Source organism: Taudactylus pleione, unplaced genomic scaffold (assembly GCF_031769625.1).
Source record: "Taudactylus pleione unplaced genomic scaffold, aTauple2 ptg000090l, whole genome shotgun sequence".
Classification (NCBI taxonomy): domain Eukaryota; kingdom Metazoa; phylum Chordata; class Amphibia; order Anura; family Myobatrachidae; genus Taudactylus; species Taudactylus pleione.
The window spans coordinates 8,772,881-8,789,696 of NW_028284492.1; the positions used below are offsets into that span (position 1 = coordinate 8,772,881).

Below are 16,816 nucleotides of genomic sequence, written 5' to 3' on the forward strand. Positions count from 1 at the left end.
AATTACGTGGGAACTCCAGGAGCAGAGCAATTTGTACCTGGTGGAACGGGTCATGTTGGAGGGTCTGCATAATAACACTTACAGATTCCTCTAAGCCAGGGGTTCCCAACCACGGTCCTCAAGGCACACTAACAGTCCCAGTTTTAAGGATAACCATACTTAAGCACAGGTGACTTAATTAGTACCTCAGTTATTTTGATTTAACCATCTGTGCTCAACCATGGATATCACTAAAACCAGGACTGTTAGAGTGCCTTGAGGACCAAGGTTGGGAATCACTGCTCTAAGCAGTGGTTCTCAAACTCTGTGCTCAGGACCCCACACAGTACACGTTTTCCAGGTCACGCAGCAGCTGCACAGGTGTATTCATTACTCACTGATGCATTTTAAAAGATCCACAGATGGAGCTAATTATTTCACTTGTGATTCTGTGAGGAGACCTGGAAAACATGCACTGTTTGAGGTCCTGAGGACTGAGTTTGAGAACCTGTGCTCTAAAGCAGGGGTTCCCAACCACGGTCCTCAAGGCACACTAACAGTCCAAGTTTTAAGGATAACCATACTTAAGCACAGGTGACTTAATTAGTACCTCAGTTATTTTGCTTTAACCATCTGTGCTCAACCATGGATATAACTAAAACCTGGACTGTTAGAGTGCCTTGAGGACCGAGGTTGGGAATCACTGCTCTAAAGCATTTGCATCTGCAGTCTTTTAAAAAGACTAAAGGTGCATACACACACTACGATTTTTTGAACGATTATCGATAACAATATTGTTCAATCGTTTAAAAAATAGTTCACTTTCTGAGTTAAAACTAACGATTATCGTTCATGCGCGTTCACGCTTGTAGTTTGTAGTTCAGTCAGACTGACCAACTGAACGATTTTCAGTAAGGGAATATGCAAAAATTGTTTGTAGTTAAAAAAAAAAATTGTTCATTACATTTAGTAAATGAACGATTTCAGCAAACGATTTTCGTTCATTTTTCCCTTGAAAAAATGAACGAAAATCGTTTACTAAAATCGTTCATTTACTAAATCGTTGTGTGTGTGTGTATGCAGCTTTATAAATACATTAGATTGATGGTGGTTTTAAAATCAAATAACACCTTAATACAAGCTTTTACACCAAGCTAAAATGAACGATTTCTATGAGCAAGTAATGAGTGCTCCATAGCCTTAATTACGTGCTTTCTACAAGATTGTATTAATTAGTAAAACACTTCTGTGCAATGACGCTGACTGGGGAGGTTGTGCTGTCAGTAATCATTTATGACCTTTAATCAATTTGGAACCGTCTCTGTTGCAGTTGTAGAACACTGACTATCAGCATAGGTGATTTATACCCCTTTTCCACCTAAATTCTGGGTCTGACCCGGAGTTGGAACAAAGGGCCTGATTCAGACCCGCTCGTGAGCGCTATGTGCTCGCAAGCGGGTCGATGGTGGCCCAGTGCGCATGCGCACGACGGAGCCGGCTCCGTCGTGCGCATGCGCGAGACCCGGATAGTGACGGGAAATCCGTCGCTCTGGGTCTCGTACCAAAGGGGGCGTGCTGTCGATGTTGAGTGACAGCACGCCCCCTTTGGTGGGCGGGCCGGGGGCGTGGATTCCCAGACGAGGCGTTCCCATGGGAAGGCCTACCGTCTGGGGCCGGCCCCACTGCTAAATGTTTTAAAGCGGTAGTCATTTAAAAGGCAAAACCAACCAACCTGGTTTTGCCTTACTAAACATTGCCGCTTAAAATTTGTCTGCTAACTATCTGAAATCTCTGCAGTTTCAGCATCTGGCACCCTATTACATTTGCCCTATAATGGGCTATTCTGACATTTATAACAATAAGGCAGTTAGAAATGATGACTTCTTGTGAAATGATCACTATGTACCAAATGGGACAAATACGTTTGGCCAATTCTAATATCTGTGTTATTCCATAGTCCCAACGACCTCTGGAACCGGAAGTGAAACCACAGGGATTGCCATCTTTGACTATGAAGAACTTAAAGCCAAAACAGGTACGGTATGCTGTCCACCCTTTATTGAAAGGAGGAGACTTTACACCATTATTCTGTACCTGCTATTTTATCATAATAACATTTCCCTCAACTTTTCTTTTGTGTCATAAAGACAAAGCCCTATTCCTAAATCTCTGTATCACTAAAATAAGATCATTCCTAGTTGCAGCCAGATACTGATTGCTGATTCAGGATTAAGGCAGACTTGCATTCCCAGAGGTGAGATGCACGTAGCCCTTGAGGGCGCTGGGGCGATTGTATCATTAAAACCCCCTGTGATGCAATTGTGGCATCATGGACGGGGGGCGGAGCTATAACATGATTCTCTGAGAAACATAAAACTTCAAACCCAGAAATTGTTTTCTGAAACTAAAGTTTCCCTTTAAACAATTATTAACTTTTGATGAAACTGTGCAACATTAATCCAATCCTGCAGTGGTCTCTTTGGGATATGATGTGAAGGGAGAATCTCTATTTCATATCATACAGACTTCCAGCTAGGAAGTCTAAGATACATATGGGGGCATATTCAATTGTGTGCGAGAATAGCAAAATACCCGCACCTGCGAGTTTTTCCTGCAGGTGCGGGTTATATTACTATTCAAGTGGGTGTGTTTTATTTTCTTTTTTTACGGACCGTGAGGTTTTTATTCCCACACCTTCAGAGCAAGTGTGATTTTTCCTAAATACATTAATTTTAGGAAAAACCACCGGGACTTGCTCTGGCACCCCGGCTGTACCTCCCCTGAGGACTAATTAAGTAATTGGAAGTTTCCAATTGGCTTTACCAGTCCTTAATTACTTACCATCTGCAGCGCTGTCTTCTGCATCCAGCGTCGGGAGCCAGATCTACTGCAGCAGGGCGAGTATGTCAGAGTGTGAGTGTTTGTTACTGTTTGTAAGTGTGTATGAGTGAGTGTGTGTGCATGAGTGCGTGTGTGACCCCCGGTCTGTGTGTCCCCCCCGGAATGGGCACTGGGAGAACTAAATCCCCCAGCAATCCTTGCCCCTCCCACCAGTCCCTGGAGCCTCCCAGCAGCCCCCTATCCAGTCAGAAGATAGAGCGGAGACCCCCGGCCAGGTAAGTGCAGAATTCTTTTTTTTTCTTACACAGCGCTGGCTTTTCAGAGCTGAAAACCCCGCAACCCTTTTTTTTTTTTTTTTATCAGATACCGCGGGTATCGGGAGTGCGCATACCCGCGGTAATCCAAAATTGGGCGAAAGGTTTTGAATATGCCCCATTCATTATCATTACAAAAATGTTACCTCCTAAAGGGTTTTTGTTTTTTTAATCCTTCCCTCTGTTTCACCTGCAAGCCTTTATATATGTGTACATGTAACACTGTTGTGTATTTTCCTAGGTATTGCATCTAGAGCCATTAAGCCAACCCTAGGTCTCATTGACCCAGAGCACACATTACACATGCCAGAGAGAGTAGTTGCCAATAGCGGGTTTGATGTATTGTGGTGAGTAACTCCGTTTATATCACTGTCATCATTATTGTGCTGTATGTTGAAAGTGAGATAACGGGCAATATTTTTCCGCAGCCATTCACTTGAATCCTACACTGCGATCCCCTATAATATGCGCAGCCCCTGCCCTACCAACCCAATCGACCGCCCAGCCTACCAGGGGAGCAACCCCATCAGTGATGTCTGGGCCAAACATGCCTTGAGGATTGTGGCTAAGTACTTGAAACGGTGGGTTTACCTTTCCTTTTACATAATTAATCAATACAATATATTAAGATAGAGACCTCCCTGTTACTGTCAGCCAGAGGTGATAGATTTGAAAATGAATCTTCTTTCTGAATGATAATATGGATTATGCCCCAGCCATAACCTCTACCACATTTTGACAAGTTAGATGCATCAGCTACTGTGTCTCCCTCTTTGAAGCGTAATCATGTAACAATGTCCATATTGTTATTACTGTATACACAAATAAAGACTTTATTGGAAGTAATTAAAGCAAAATAAGGTTCTGAATGGCTGCATAAATGGGTGTATAGTATTGGCTGAGGTACAGTCTTATTGGGGGTTTGTGAGGTTGGGATAAGGGTGTGATCTAGTAGCGATGCATGGACTGAAGCGTGTGCTGGAGTAGCATGTGTGATGAACCCCTTCCATACTGGGGTATTTATTGCCTTAATAAACAGACTAATACAATCAGGGTCTTAGGTGCTTATCAATAAAAAGATGTGTGTGTGTGTTTATTTATATATGTATTCAACTTCAAAGTACACAGCTGCAAAAAAACAATACAGTATGTGCATGTGACCACACATATACTTGTATCCACCGTGATGAGAGGGGTTGTCTCTCACCTGAATTGCCCACATTTTGGTGGGATCAGCGCTCACTCCAGTGGAGGTTGCAGTGAAACCTGTGTGTTCTGCATTAGTAGTGGCGTTGTGGAATTCCAGGTTTTCACATTTACACAGACCCAGCTGGAATAATCACTGGAGCACATGAAGGGTTTAAAACTCTCACACACCTAATGCTCCTTGCTCCTGATGCCGGACAAGCTGGCAAGGCAATAGGCCGGGGTGGTGGTTAGCATGAGGGTGCCAGGACCTGGAAGGTCCACAGGTATTGCAATTGCTGACTGTTAAGCACAAGGAGTGCTGGGACATTTACTTTTATGTTTGTTTGCTTATTATCTGTTATGTGCCTGTGTGTGTCCAGGCCTATGCTCATGTATGCTAAGGTGCAGTGTTTGCTGCCATTAAAAGCCACTGTTTTACCAAGTACCTGCCTGTCTGGATTCCTCATTTCCATACCCCGTGTTGCACAACATAACAATATGTGAATTCACCACACAAAATAAGTTTCTATAATATATATATATTTACAATTTTTATTTTTTACACACATACAAACATAAATATATACACACTGCAGCCAGTTGCTGTTTATATCTATATAACAAGTACTAGCTTGTTATTAGCTGAAAAGCAGAGCAATCATTTTGGAATCCCAGGATAGTTTGAGCCAGACAATTCACTTGCCCCTCAAGACAATTAGCAATATAATGAAGCAATGTAATTAAAATGTGATCTTTACTCTGTGTGTCTCCATAAGATCATTAGTATGTTATAAGTCCCACAAGTTTAATCCTTAATATCACCAGATAAATAAACTGGAGCAAAACAATGGATCTGTTGTCTCGTGTTTAGAGGACACTGGGACTGATTCAGAGCCGCTCGTTCGCTCCGAGCGATGTTTGCCCAACTGCGCATGCGTACGGATCGTAATACGCATGCGCGAACCAGTCAGTGCGGCCGAAAATCGTTTGTTCGCTAAATAGCGAATGCCTGCTATTTTGAGTGACAGAATGAGGCGTATGTGGGTGGTAACAGGGGAAGGTGCTTGAAAACGGGGAGTGGAGATCCGAACGCAGGCGTGCTTAAAGGTCAAAATGGGCGTTTTAAGGGTGTGCATAATTAATACAGCAGCCTCATTGACCACGTCACTGGGTTATTTTATAGCCAGACCTGCTCGCAAGATTGTGGTAGCAAAAACCAACCACAAGATTAGCGAGCAGTTCATACGCTGGTCGATGTACTCGATTAATCTAATAAATAACGGACATGACGTAGGATGCGAGCGGCCAGGGGGCGTATTTTTTCAAAAAACTACCGCAAGTTTTGTTCGCTCGTTCAGACATAGAGGCGTGAACAGACCGCAAAGAGCGAACGGTTCATTTGAATAGCCACCCCTATTTTCTGGACGAACGACCGCAAATAGCGTCCGGCTCTGAATCAGGCCCACTGTTAGCAGGACTCCATAACCTGCACTGCTAACAGCGGCTCTCCTGTACACTCACAGCCAAGTGGTTCCACTCGTCAGCTGCTCCACTCTTCTGTAGCCTATATGTCACTTTCTGGCTACATCCACTTGTAAGCAGCCTTGTCCTCCGGCTGCCTCTCACCAAGCTGCTGACTGCTGTCCCTTGATACAGTGCTGGTGTATAGCTGGATAAGTGTCTCACTGCTTTGGCTCTTAAGAATGAACGTCTCCAATACCAGTAATTGTGAAAGGCAGCTCTCACACAAATATAGCACAGTCTCCTGGGGTTCATCAAAGTGGGGGTACCTCTAACCGGTTTCACTCCTATTATTGGGAGCTTTTCCAAAGAATAATATTGCAATGGTCAAACAAACCTCTTATACCCACAATGTGATATGCACTGAATATCCATTGGTCCAAGCGATGTCTAGCCTTTAATGAGATTAAATGCTGATACCTGTTTTTGCAAATGGACACCTGATTGCTCTGTTTCCAGTAACTCACAAATATATTTAATTAACCAAATGGGGGCCAATGTGTTTGTGTAATTACTGTGGGGGACAATGTGTGTAATTACTGTGGGGACAATGTGTGTAATTACTGTGTGGGCCAATGTGTGTAATTACTGTGGGGACAATATGTAATTACTGTGGGGGACAATGTGTGTAATTACTGTGGGGGCCAATGTATGTAATTACTGTGGGGACAATGTGTGTAATTACTGTGGGGTCCAATGTATGTAATTACTGTGGGGTACAATGTGTGTAATTACTGTGGGAGACAATGTGTGTAATTACTGTGGGCAGGGCCGAAACTAGGATATCTGTCACCCGGTGCAAGGCAGCAATTTTGTGCCCCCTCCCTTCCTGTACCTGAAGTTTGTCCTTGCTCGTCCATGCGGACGGCTGGCATAAACCCCCTGGCAATGAGCATAAAGCCCCCTGGCCAGTAAGGACCTCTAGCATTTGTCTCCTCTTTGACGGCGGCCATTTTTGGATGGCCGTTTTCTGAGTCTGCAGCCCCCAAGCCACCTTGAGTAAGCTTTTTTCACCCCCTGCAATATGGCACCCGGTGCGCGTGCACCTCTAGCCCCCCCTAGTTGCGGCCCTGCTGTGGTGGCCAATGTATGTAATTACTGTGGGGACAATGTATGTAATTACTGTGGCAGACAATGTGTGTAATTACTGTGGGGGCCAATGTGTGTAATTACAATGTTCCATAACTTTGGTCCATTTATCAATGTGTTTTATCATACACAAGGATTTTTAAAACTGAATGCATATGATAAATGGTGCTCCAGCCAATCAGCTCCCAACTGTCATTTTTAAAACAGATGACAGTTGGGAGCTAATTGGCTGGAGCATCATTAACATACACAATGGGCCTGATTCAGACCCACTCGCAAGTGGCTGTCCGCTCGCAAGTGGGTCGATGGTGTGCACTGCGCATGCGCACGACGGCGGGAGCTCCGTCGTGCGCATGCACCAGACGCGACGAGCGAAGGACTTTCCTTCGCTCGTTGTGTCTGATCAAAGGGGGCGTGCTGTCGATGTTGATTGACAGCACGCCCCCTTTGGTGGGCGTGCCGGGTGTGTGCCCCCCAGACGGGGGCGTTCCCAAGGGAACGCCTACCGTCAGAAGCCGGCCCACTGACATCACTAGTGATGTCAGTGGGAGTGATTTTGGCTCTGATAGAGCCAAAATCACTCCGGGCCTTGCGGTTGAGAAACTCAACCGCAGGCTCTGGCTCGCAGTGGCGATGGTCAAGACCATCGCGGCCATCAACCTGCACGCTCGTATAGGCTGTGGGTGGTGACCCACAGCTATACGAGCGTCCAGGAGGACACTCCATAATTACGGAGGACGGCCCTCATTCAGAGCGTGCGCTCTGCTCAGAGCGTCCGGCTCTGAATGAGGGCCAATGAGTTTTAAAACTTGTTGCATATGATAAAACTCGTTGATAAATGAGCCCCTTTTTTGTATTGTATCTTTCAAGGTTTCTTTTTGTAGCATAGTCATGTGATCATCTATTTTCATTTGTGGCCAAGGAAAATGTGAAAACACACTTCGCTGTGATTCTCACCAACATACTTTCATGCAATTACGTGAACACTTTGAAATATAACCCACATTTTTATCAGCTTGTTCAATTGAGTAGTTCATTTATTTACTTATTTGTTTTTAAATATGCTGCAACTGCACAAAGTGCAAAACACCTGTGTACAAATGTCTTTATGGTGGGGGTACAGGAAAACCATAACACTGATAGATGGACAAAAGCTGGGAGGTGGGCTCTCAGACTGGCTGGCATGGTCTATGGTGCTGAGATATTTCTTACTATTTTATTTTTCATTATTTAGCTAACTTAGAGCAGCAATAATAGAATAGGATAGGGGGAATGGCACACTTTGTGTAACTTGTTCCATAGCAGTGAGCTTACAATAAAGTCACTAGGAGAATAATGTTGTGGTCATTCCAAGGGTCATAGTTTTGCAACTTCTTTACACCAGTGTCAGAAGCATATATTTTTTTTAATCTTTAATTATGAACATGTTTTGCTGCACATTACAGAGAATACTTACGAATTTACATTAGTCCTCAAAGTGGAGCTCACACGCAAAGCAACTGCATCTGTTGTCGCATTGCGTGCTTGAAAATAGATATACATTTCCACCTGTATTCAGTCAGTCACATCTATGTTACTGCTTCACCCCTATACATCTGCTTGTGAGAGCAGCTGTTATCATTATTAGTACCAACCCTATCCTAGGTGCAGAACATCTGTCTGAAATCAGCTGGACCTCTGCATACAGTATGCTCACCTCCGTATAGCCCGCAATTCCCTATCCATGCTATGGAGTCGGTATATCCACTCATCTTTCCAGTGCAAAAAACAACCATTATTACACTTAAAAAGTTAGTGTAAATATCAGCACTAGCTACACAAACAACTATCTCACACCGTATACACTATTGGTTCTTTTTGCTTTATTTTTGGATTAGGAAACCCTAAACTATAAAATATATTATTTCTGGGGTTTTGTAGACTCAGGTCATGCCCTTGGATTTGGCTTTGTATATGAGAGGGATTAGTATTGGTAGCTTGAGGCCTTGATGAAACTCCTACTCATCTAGACCACTACTATAAGGATATGTGCAGGGGCTTGTGAACAAACAGAGATAATGCAGTCTTTTAGGAGAATACTTGATACAGTGCCGTTTGCAGGACAGGTAGAGTCTCTTGATGACACTGGGCCTGATTCAGCAACCAAAGCAAGTGAGAGAATGCACGGTGCAAGCCGATGTTTGTGATCTGTGTATGCATCGCATTGCGCGTGCGCAAACGGGTCGCTGAGTACGGTAAGGGCTCTCTCAGAGTACGCTGGAATTCCGCAGAGACCTTTGATGTTGATTGACAGGAAGTGTCATTTGTGGGTGGTGACAGGGGGGTGGTCGGCCGAACGCAGGCGTGCCTGTGCGTTCGCACACCGTTACAGGGGCGTGCATAAATTAATCTCAGCAGAGCCGCACGCAGTCAGGCGCCTCTCTGCGTGAAGGAATCTCTCAAGTCCTGCGGCAGGGTCAGGTCTACCCTTAGCTTACACACAGCTTCCATGGCATTCAATGTTTCCAAGGTTTACGCTGTCAATTACGACATAGGTAGGCGGCTTTATGTTTTGCTGTGTGTCTGCTTCTTCTGCTGCGGTCTCCGTGCGTATGCATTGATTAGCATATTCTCGCAGCGGCTGGGTGCATGCGTCTGCTATTGTGTGTTCCTTGGTGAATCAGGCTCACTGTATTCAGAACTATAGTAGCAGAGGCAGGCAGTAAATGACCACAGCGAAGTGCCTGTAGTACCGGTGTTAGCCTGCAGGAGATGATGACACTGGAGTGCTGCACAGTACTGAAAGTAGATGACTGCAGGTAGAGTGTAGTGGGAAACCTGCTGGACTGGGTGCAAAGTGCAATACAGCCCAGATGGTAGATGCTTGAGATGAATGTGGACTGAATGGATGCAGAATGCACTCATACACAGGTAGCTGGAGATTGAGGGCCTGATTCAGAGCCGGACGCTATTTGCGCTCGCTCGTTCAGAAAAAGGGGCCGGATATTTAAATAGAGCGCTCGCTTTTTTAAAAAAAATGCCCCCTGGCCACTCGCATCCTACGTTATCTCCTCTATTTATTAGATTAATCGAGTACATCGAAAGGCGTATGAACTGCTCGCAGTGCTTGTGGTAGCATTTTCCTACCGCAATCATGCGAGCAGTTCAGGCTAAAAGACAACCAAGTGACGTGGTCGATGACGCTGCTTCGTTAATTATGCACAAACTTAAAACGCACGTTTTGACCGTTTGGCACGCCTGCGTTCGGATCTCCACTCCCCGTTTTCAAGCACCTTCCCCTGTTAACGCCTCATCCTGTCACTCAAATTAGCAGGCATTTGCTATTTTGCGAGCACACAATTTCCGACCGCAATGACTGGTTCGCGCATGCGTATTACAACCCATACGCATGCGCAGTTGTTAGCTTACGAGCGGCTCTGAATCAGGCCCTGAGTCTGATACGGTATGCACTTGAATGCAGATCACTGAAGACTGAGTCAGATGCAAATGCACTATGTAAATGATGAACGCTGAAGGCTGGGTCAAATGCAGAAACTGGAACCGAGCTGGAAGCCACTGCAGCCAGGAGTCTGTTCTCAGGGAGAACAGTGTTGTTCTGGCAATGAGTTAGACACAGGAGATGTTTAAATAGGACGCTCCCAGCACCTATTGGACGAGCAGGTCATGTAATTGTGGCTGCTGGAATCTTGTTGGCAGATGTATTTATGTAGGAAAATCCAAGATGGCAGCGTCCATGCTCTGCCGCAGTGGGAACTGACGGGGGTAAACGCTAGTCACACATACAGCAGTGTCAGCACAGGTCTCAGGGATGCCAGAAGCGACCAAGGAGGGCACAGATGGCACTGACATGACACCGTCTCACTCGGTAACTTGGGCTAAGACCCCGATGTGTGACATTAGTATGATGCAGTATTCATTAAGCAGACGTGTTTTATGCAGTGCTGTTTATCAGTTCCCTTTTTTTCCAATTATTCCATTGACAGAGCTATAAGAAATGCAGATGACCGTGAGGCTCGTTTCTCTATGCATTTAGCAAGTTCATTTGCAGGAATCGGCTTTGGGAACGCGGGGGTACACCTCTGGTGAGTCACGGTACTTTTATGTCACTATGACCTCTTCCTGCCACAGGGATATTTATGTCACTATGGAGCATACTCATCCAAATTGCGCAGTGGATACTTAATTAGAGGATCAATTCAGCATTGCTCTGGTGCGGGGACAGCTGCTTCGAAAAAGACTCCGTGATCCGAAACACTACTACAGAAATAGCAGTGTTACTTATCAAAGACTACCTGGCTGACAGCACATGCATGACATGAGGTCACACATGCACACAGCCAAAGGTTGCGCAGTGAGGAGGCGGTGGAGAGATCCGCTCAGATCCCTCTTCGCAACCCTGGACCACAGGACGGAGTGGAGCTCCGGGAAGAAATGCCATCTGACTACGGTGTTTTTTCTCATAGGTAACCTCTGAAAACTTTACGTTTTTGGAATTTGTTGAATATTAGAAATTATGAAGGTGAAATCCTGAAATGAAAATGTTCTATTTGTTTCTGCAGCCAGAGACTACTGTAATCCATCACGGTGTCTGAATGTCAACATGAAACATGTCTTTCTTTTGTTCCTAGTCATGGGATGTCCTATCCAATTGCAGGCATGGTGAAGAAATACAGAGCAAAAGATTACAATGTGGACCACCCATTAGTGGTAAATATACAGTATCTATAGTTTTATCTCAGATGCCAGTTACTCAACTTTCTATGAAACAATGGATGCACCTGTTTTAGACTAATCTTTTGCACTGAGCATGAGGTGTGCGCAAGGGATCGGTATCCCGACAGCGCATGCCCAGCAGGGGTGAAGATCCCGACTGCTGCTAAAGGTAAGTAACCCTAATCTTCCCCCCCCAACCCTCCCTTAGGGGTGCCTAACCCTAACACCCCCCTTCCCTGCTGCTTAAACCCAAGTCTCCCGAGGGGGTGCCTAACCCTAACTTCCCCCTGGGGGTGCCTAACCCTAAGCCCCCCTTTCCCTAGCCTAAACCTAGCCCTCTCGGGGGGGTGTGCCTAACCCTAAGTACCCCCCAGGGAGCGCTAAACCTAACACCCGCTGCGCGCGACTGTCCGAGCCCGGCGCCCGGCTTACCTTCAATCGGGATGCCGGACGTTGGGCTCCCAGCGTAGGTAAAATGACAGGAGTCGGGATTCTGACGCCTGTCATTTGTACCTTGCCGGGATTAGACAGTCGGGAAGCCGGCGGTCGGGATTGCGTCCGTCGGCTTCCCGACTGCTTCCCGTGTGCAAGTCATACTGTACTTGCCTACTTTTGAGAAAGCATTTCAGGGAGAGCTATGAGCGCGGCGGTAAAGTGGGCATGTACTGCTACACCTGAGAGGCGTGCCATAAAATTACCTTACATCCAAATGTAAACAAGCCCCAAAGCAATTGGTAAGATCTACAGTATTTTGCTAATGAAAACACACTGATACTTTTCAAGGCTTGCTCATCTATTGTGTTTTATAAGGGGTTCCATATAAGTGACCAAAAGAAACCGTATATTAAAATGCATGTAGCCATAGGGATCATTGTGCCCTATAACCAATGCAGGGAAATGGCACTGATTATACGGAATGGGTATGATATACCGCCGGCCGGTTCGATTCCCGTCAGCGGCAGCCCGACAGGAGCAGAGTTAGAAGCAGCGGAAGCCCGACAGCGCTGGAAATCCCGATCGTGGATAGGTAAGTATAGACTAACCTAACCCTCCTAACCCTAACCCTCCTTAGGGGTGCCTAACCCTAACTTCCCCCCCAAGTGCCTAAACCTAAGTCCCCCGGGGGGGTGCCTAACCCTAAGTCCCCCCCGGGGGTGCCTAACCCTCCCTCCCCCTAGCCTAACCCTAACCCTCCCGGGGGGTGCCTAACCCTAACCCTCCCTCCCCCTAGCCTAACCCTAACCCTCCCGGGGGGTGCCTAACCCTAAGTCCCCCCGGGAGCCCTAAACCTAACCCTCCCCCCCCCGCGCGGCTGTCCGCTTGCGGCGCCAGGCATCACTACGATCGTGATGCCGGGCGCCGGTCTCCCGGCGTCGGGGAAATGCATCTAGACGCCCGGCATTTCATAACATGCCGGGATAAGAAAGTCGGGAAGCCTGCTGCCGGTATTTAGGCAGTCGGCTTCCCGATTGCTTCCCGATTATACCATTTGAATGTATATTTCTCTGATTTCTTTTTTTTCTTAAGTATATAAGAGCTACACAATGGGAGAAAGGTGCAATCAGGGAGATTATTAGAGTCTTCAGGGAGTCAGGGAGATTCCTACTATTTCAGAGAGTCTCTCTGACATTCAGGGAAAGTTGGCAAGTATGGTGCAAATGCCGGTACTAATGACAACAGCTGCAGCTGCGGGCGGAAAAACAGTGAGTGGAGCAATGCATACACATGAAGACGGACGGGTACTCACATGAACGGACGGATACTCACATAAACGGATACTCACTTTGGGGCATATTCAATTAGGGGGCGAGAATAGCAAAAATCCCACACCTGCGGGGTTTTGCCTGCAGGTGCGGGATTTTTGCTATTCAATTAGGAGCGAAGTTTTTGACTTTTAGGAGTGTCGGGAGGTTTTCTTTGCGCACCTCCAGAGCACGACCAATTTTTCCTAAAATCCACGATTTTAGTAAAAATGGTCGGTAAATGCTCTGGGACCCTGGCGGCACCCCTCCAAATGACTAAGCAATTGGAAATTTCCAATTAGCTTAATTAGTCAGTAATACTCACATTCCCGAAGTGCTGTCTTCTGCATCCAGCGTCGGGACCCGGTCTCTTGCAGCAGCAGTGAGTATGTCAGTGTGTGTGAGTGTTTATGAGTGTGTGTGTGTGTGTGTGTGTCCAGTATAAGTATGGCCCCCCGTATTGGGTGCTGGGAGAACTACATCTCCCACCAGCCCTTGTGCCTCCCTGGAGCCTCCAAGCAATCCCCTCCCCAGTGAGAAGATGAAGGGGAGACCTCCGGGAGCCACAGAGAACACCAGAAACCCCCGGACAGGTAAGTGTAATTTATTTATTTTTTCGCGGCGCAGGGTTTTCAGCTCTGAAAACCCTGAAAACCACTTTTTTGAAATTGTATACCGCGGGTATCGGCAGCACGCATACCCGTGGTAATACAGAATTGGGTGCGAGGGGCGCAAGGTTTTTTTTCTCGCTAAACCTCACGCTCATTTGAATATGCCCCATAGATGGAAAGATACTCAGATGGACAGATACTCACATAGGCGAACAGATACTCACATAGAAGGACGGATACTCACATATACGGAAAGATACTCACATAGACAGACGGATACTTACATAGAGGGACGGATACTTACATAGACAAACAGATACTCACATAGAAGGACGGATACTCACATAGACGGAAAGATACTCACATAGACGGATGGATACTCGCATGGATGAATACTCACATAGACGGATGGATACTCACATGGACGGATTCTCACATAGACGGATGGATACTCACATAGGCAAACAGATACACACATAGAAGGACGGATACTCACATAAACGGAAAGATACTTACATAGACGGACGGATACTTACATAGACAAACAGATACTCACATAGAAGGATGGATACTCACCTAGACTGAAAGATACTCACATAGACGGACGGATACTCGCATGGATGAATACTCACATAGACGGACAAATACTCACATGGTTGGATACTTACATAGACGGAAGGATGCTCGCATAGAAGGACGGATACTCCTATAGACGGAAAGATACTCACATAAACGGACGGATACTCACATGGATGGATACTTACATAGACGGACGGATGCTTACATAGACAAACAGATACTCACATAGAAGGACAGATACTCACATAGAAGGACGGATACTCACATAGACAGACGAATACTCACATGGATGAATACTCACATGGACGGATACTTACATAGACGGACGGATGCTTACATAGACAAACAGATACTCACATAGAAGGACAGATACTCACATAGAAGGACGAATACTCACATGGATGAATACTCACATAGACGGACGGATATTCACATGGATGAATACTGACATAGACGGATGGATACACACATGGATGGATACTTACATAGACGAACAGATACTCTCATAGAAGGACGGACACTCACATAGACGGATACTCACATAGACGGACGGATACTCACATAGACGGACGGATACTCGCATAGACGGACGGATACTCGCATAGATGGATGGATACTCACATAGACTCGCACTATCATAATGTAGTAAATCTGGCAGCCAGCCAATGTCCTCATGTGCTGGCACTTTTTCATCCGATTCACAGTCAGGCCCTGAATGTTTATATTAGATATTAAATGCCCAATTCTCATTGCCTTTTGCCAGCCTCATGGACTTTCAGTGGTGCTCACATCCCCAGCTGTGTTTTCCTTCACTGCAGCCATGTGTCCGGAGCGGCACCTGGAGGCCGCAGAGATACTCGGTAAGACTTCCACTTATATACAGTTATTGCATCTGACATGTTTGATGGTTCTTCATGATAATTATCAGTTTTTCAGTCTAAATTATTCATTGTGTGTATTTATAGTGTGTGTGTTTGTATATACTTTTTTGAAAAATTGTAAATCCATCTAATAATTGCAATCTAGGGGCAACTTTTAAAATGTGTAGTTGGGGGAGGGGCACATCCTAGTTTTAGTATAAATCGCAGTTTTATATGAAGGCTGTCAGTGTTTTTGTGCTCCCTGTGAAATGCTGGCAGTATTTTCCCTCATTGCAAAGATAAATTATTACATTTGCACCCCTTGCATTGCAGCATGACTTGTCCAGGTGCATTATTACACCCTTTAGCTTACTGTGCTCCTAACTCTAAAAGAGGCTCATAGTCTCGTCTTCAGAACACCAGAAACGGTGCTGATGTCTCAGTCGTTCAATCCAACATATACTAAAATGATGATGTGTTATAAGCCACTATTGATCACAAGTGCTGATTCTATTACACAGGGCCATAGGGAGGGATATGCGACCAGTGCTGCTGCCCTGGGCTAAGCTGGCAGCCCCATCCCTGCCCCCTGTGGCACCCTTGTCCAACATGTGTTGTTTATGGAGGTGCTCAGCGGCGGTTCCTTAGGACATGCCCAGAGTTCAACTAACTTGCTGCTCCCAGCCCTGCTATTATAATACATAGCATTGCCCAACACTGGAAAGCATACATGTCCTATATATTCAGTAATGCAGCTCTATGACCATCACATACAGTATAACAAAAAACTACAGACAAGTAAATGATGCAGAAACAGAACAAAATACCCACACAGATTCTCAGTGTAAATTAATCCTTCCCTGATACAAGTCTTTATTACAATTCTAATAATAGGGAGGTGCTCCCAGGAATAATAAATGTGATTGAAACAGAAAAAAGAAGAAAGAATATTCCTACACGGGGGACTCATCTATATTAAATATGATTATTCAGACAGAAACTATTACACTAAATAAGAAATAATAATAAATTAAAATATAACCTTTAATATAAAGTTTAAAATATAGCTAGCGAAATATCTTTACAAAAAAACCACACAAAATATAAAATAAAATGTCCTATTAATCTCCAATTTCCAATGTTGTCTCTGTTCTCACCACAATGGTGTTATATCATCCCAAAGATGATGTACGTTTAGTACATATATTGACCTCATAAAGGGTCCTCTATTCAGGCCAAATATAATAAACATATGATATTAATACCATCTATTGGTTGAAGCGACTGTGTAAATTAAACCCAATAAAAATAACCTGGGAGTGGGTTGATACAGTATATGGTGATATTATTTATAATTATTCCACCAGATCGGTTTGTAA

The 16,816-nt window shown here is 45.2% G+C and overlaps 1 protein-coding gene across 1 annotated transcript in view; it reads left to right on the forward strand.

Annotated features, from left to right (window-relative positions):
• The window catches only part of ADHFE1 (alcohol dehydrogenase iron containing 1), a 57,490-nt gene that overhangs the window by 26,100 nt on the left and 14,574 nt on the right, over positions 1 to 16,816 (forward strand). Inside the window, exons 8-13 of the mRNA XM_088469363.1 lie at positions 1,937 to 2,014; positions 3,376 to 3,481; positions 3,563 to 3,715; positions 10,916 to 11,014; positions 11,561 to 11,639; positions 15,341 to 15,437. Of these exons, the coding sequence (XP_088325489.1) occupies positions 1,937 to 2,014; positions 3,376 to 3,481; positions 3,563 to 3,715; positions 10,916 to 11,014; positions 11,561 to 11,639; positions 15,341 to 15,437 (612 nt within the window). The remainder of the gene's footprint in view (positions 1 to 1,936; positions 2,015 to 3,375; positions 3,482 to 3,562; positions 3,716 to 10,915; positions 11,015 to 11,560; positions 11,640 to 15,340; positions 15,438 to 16,816) is intronic.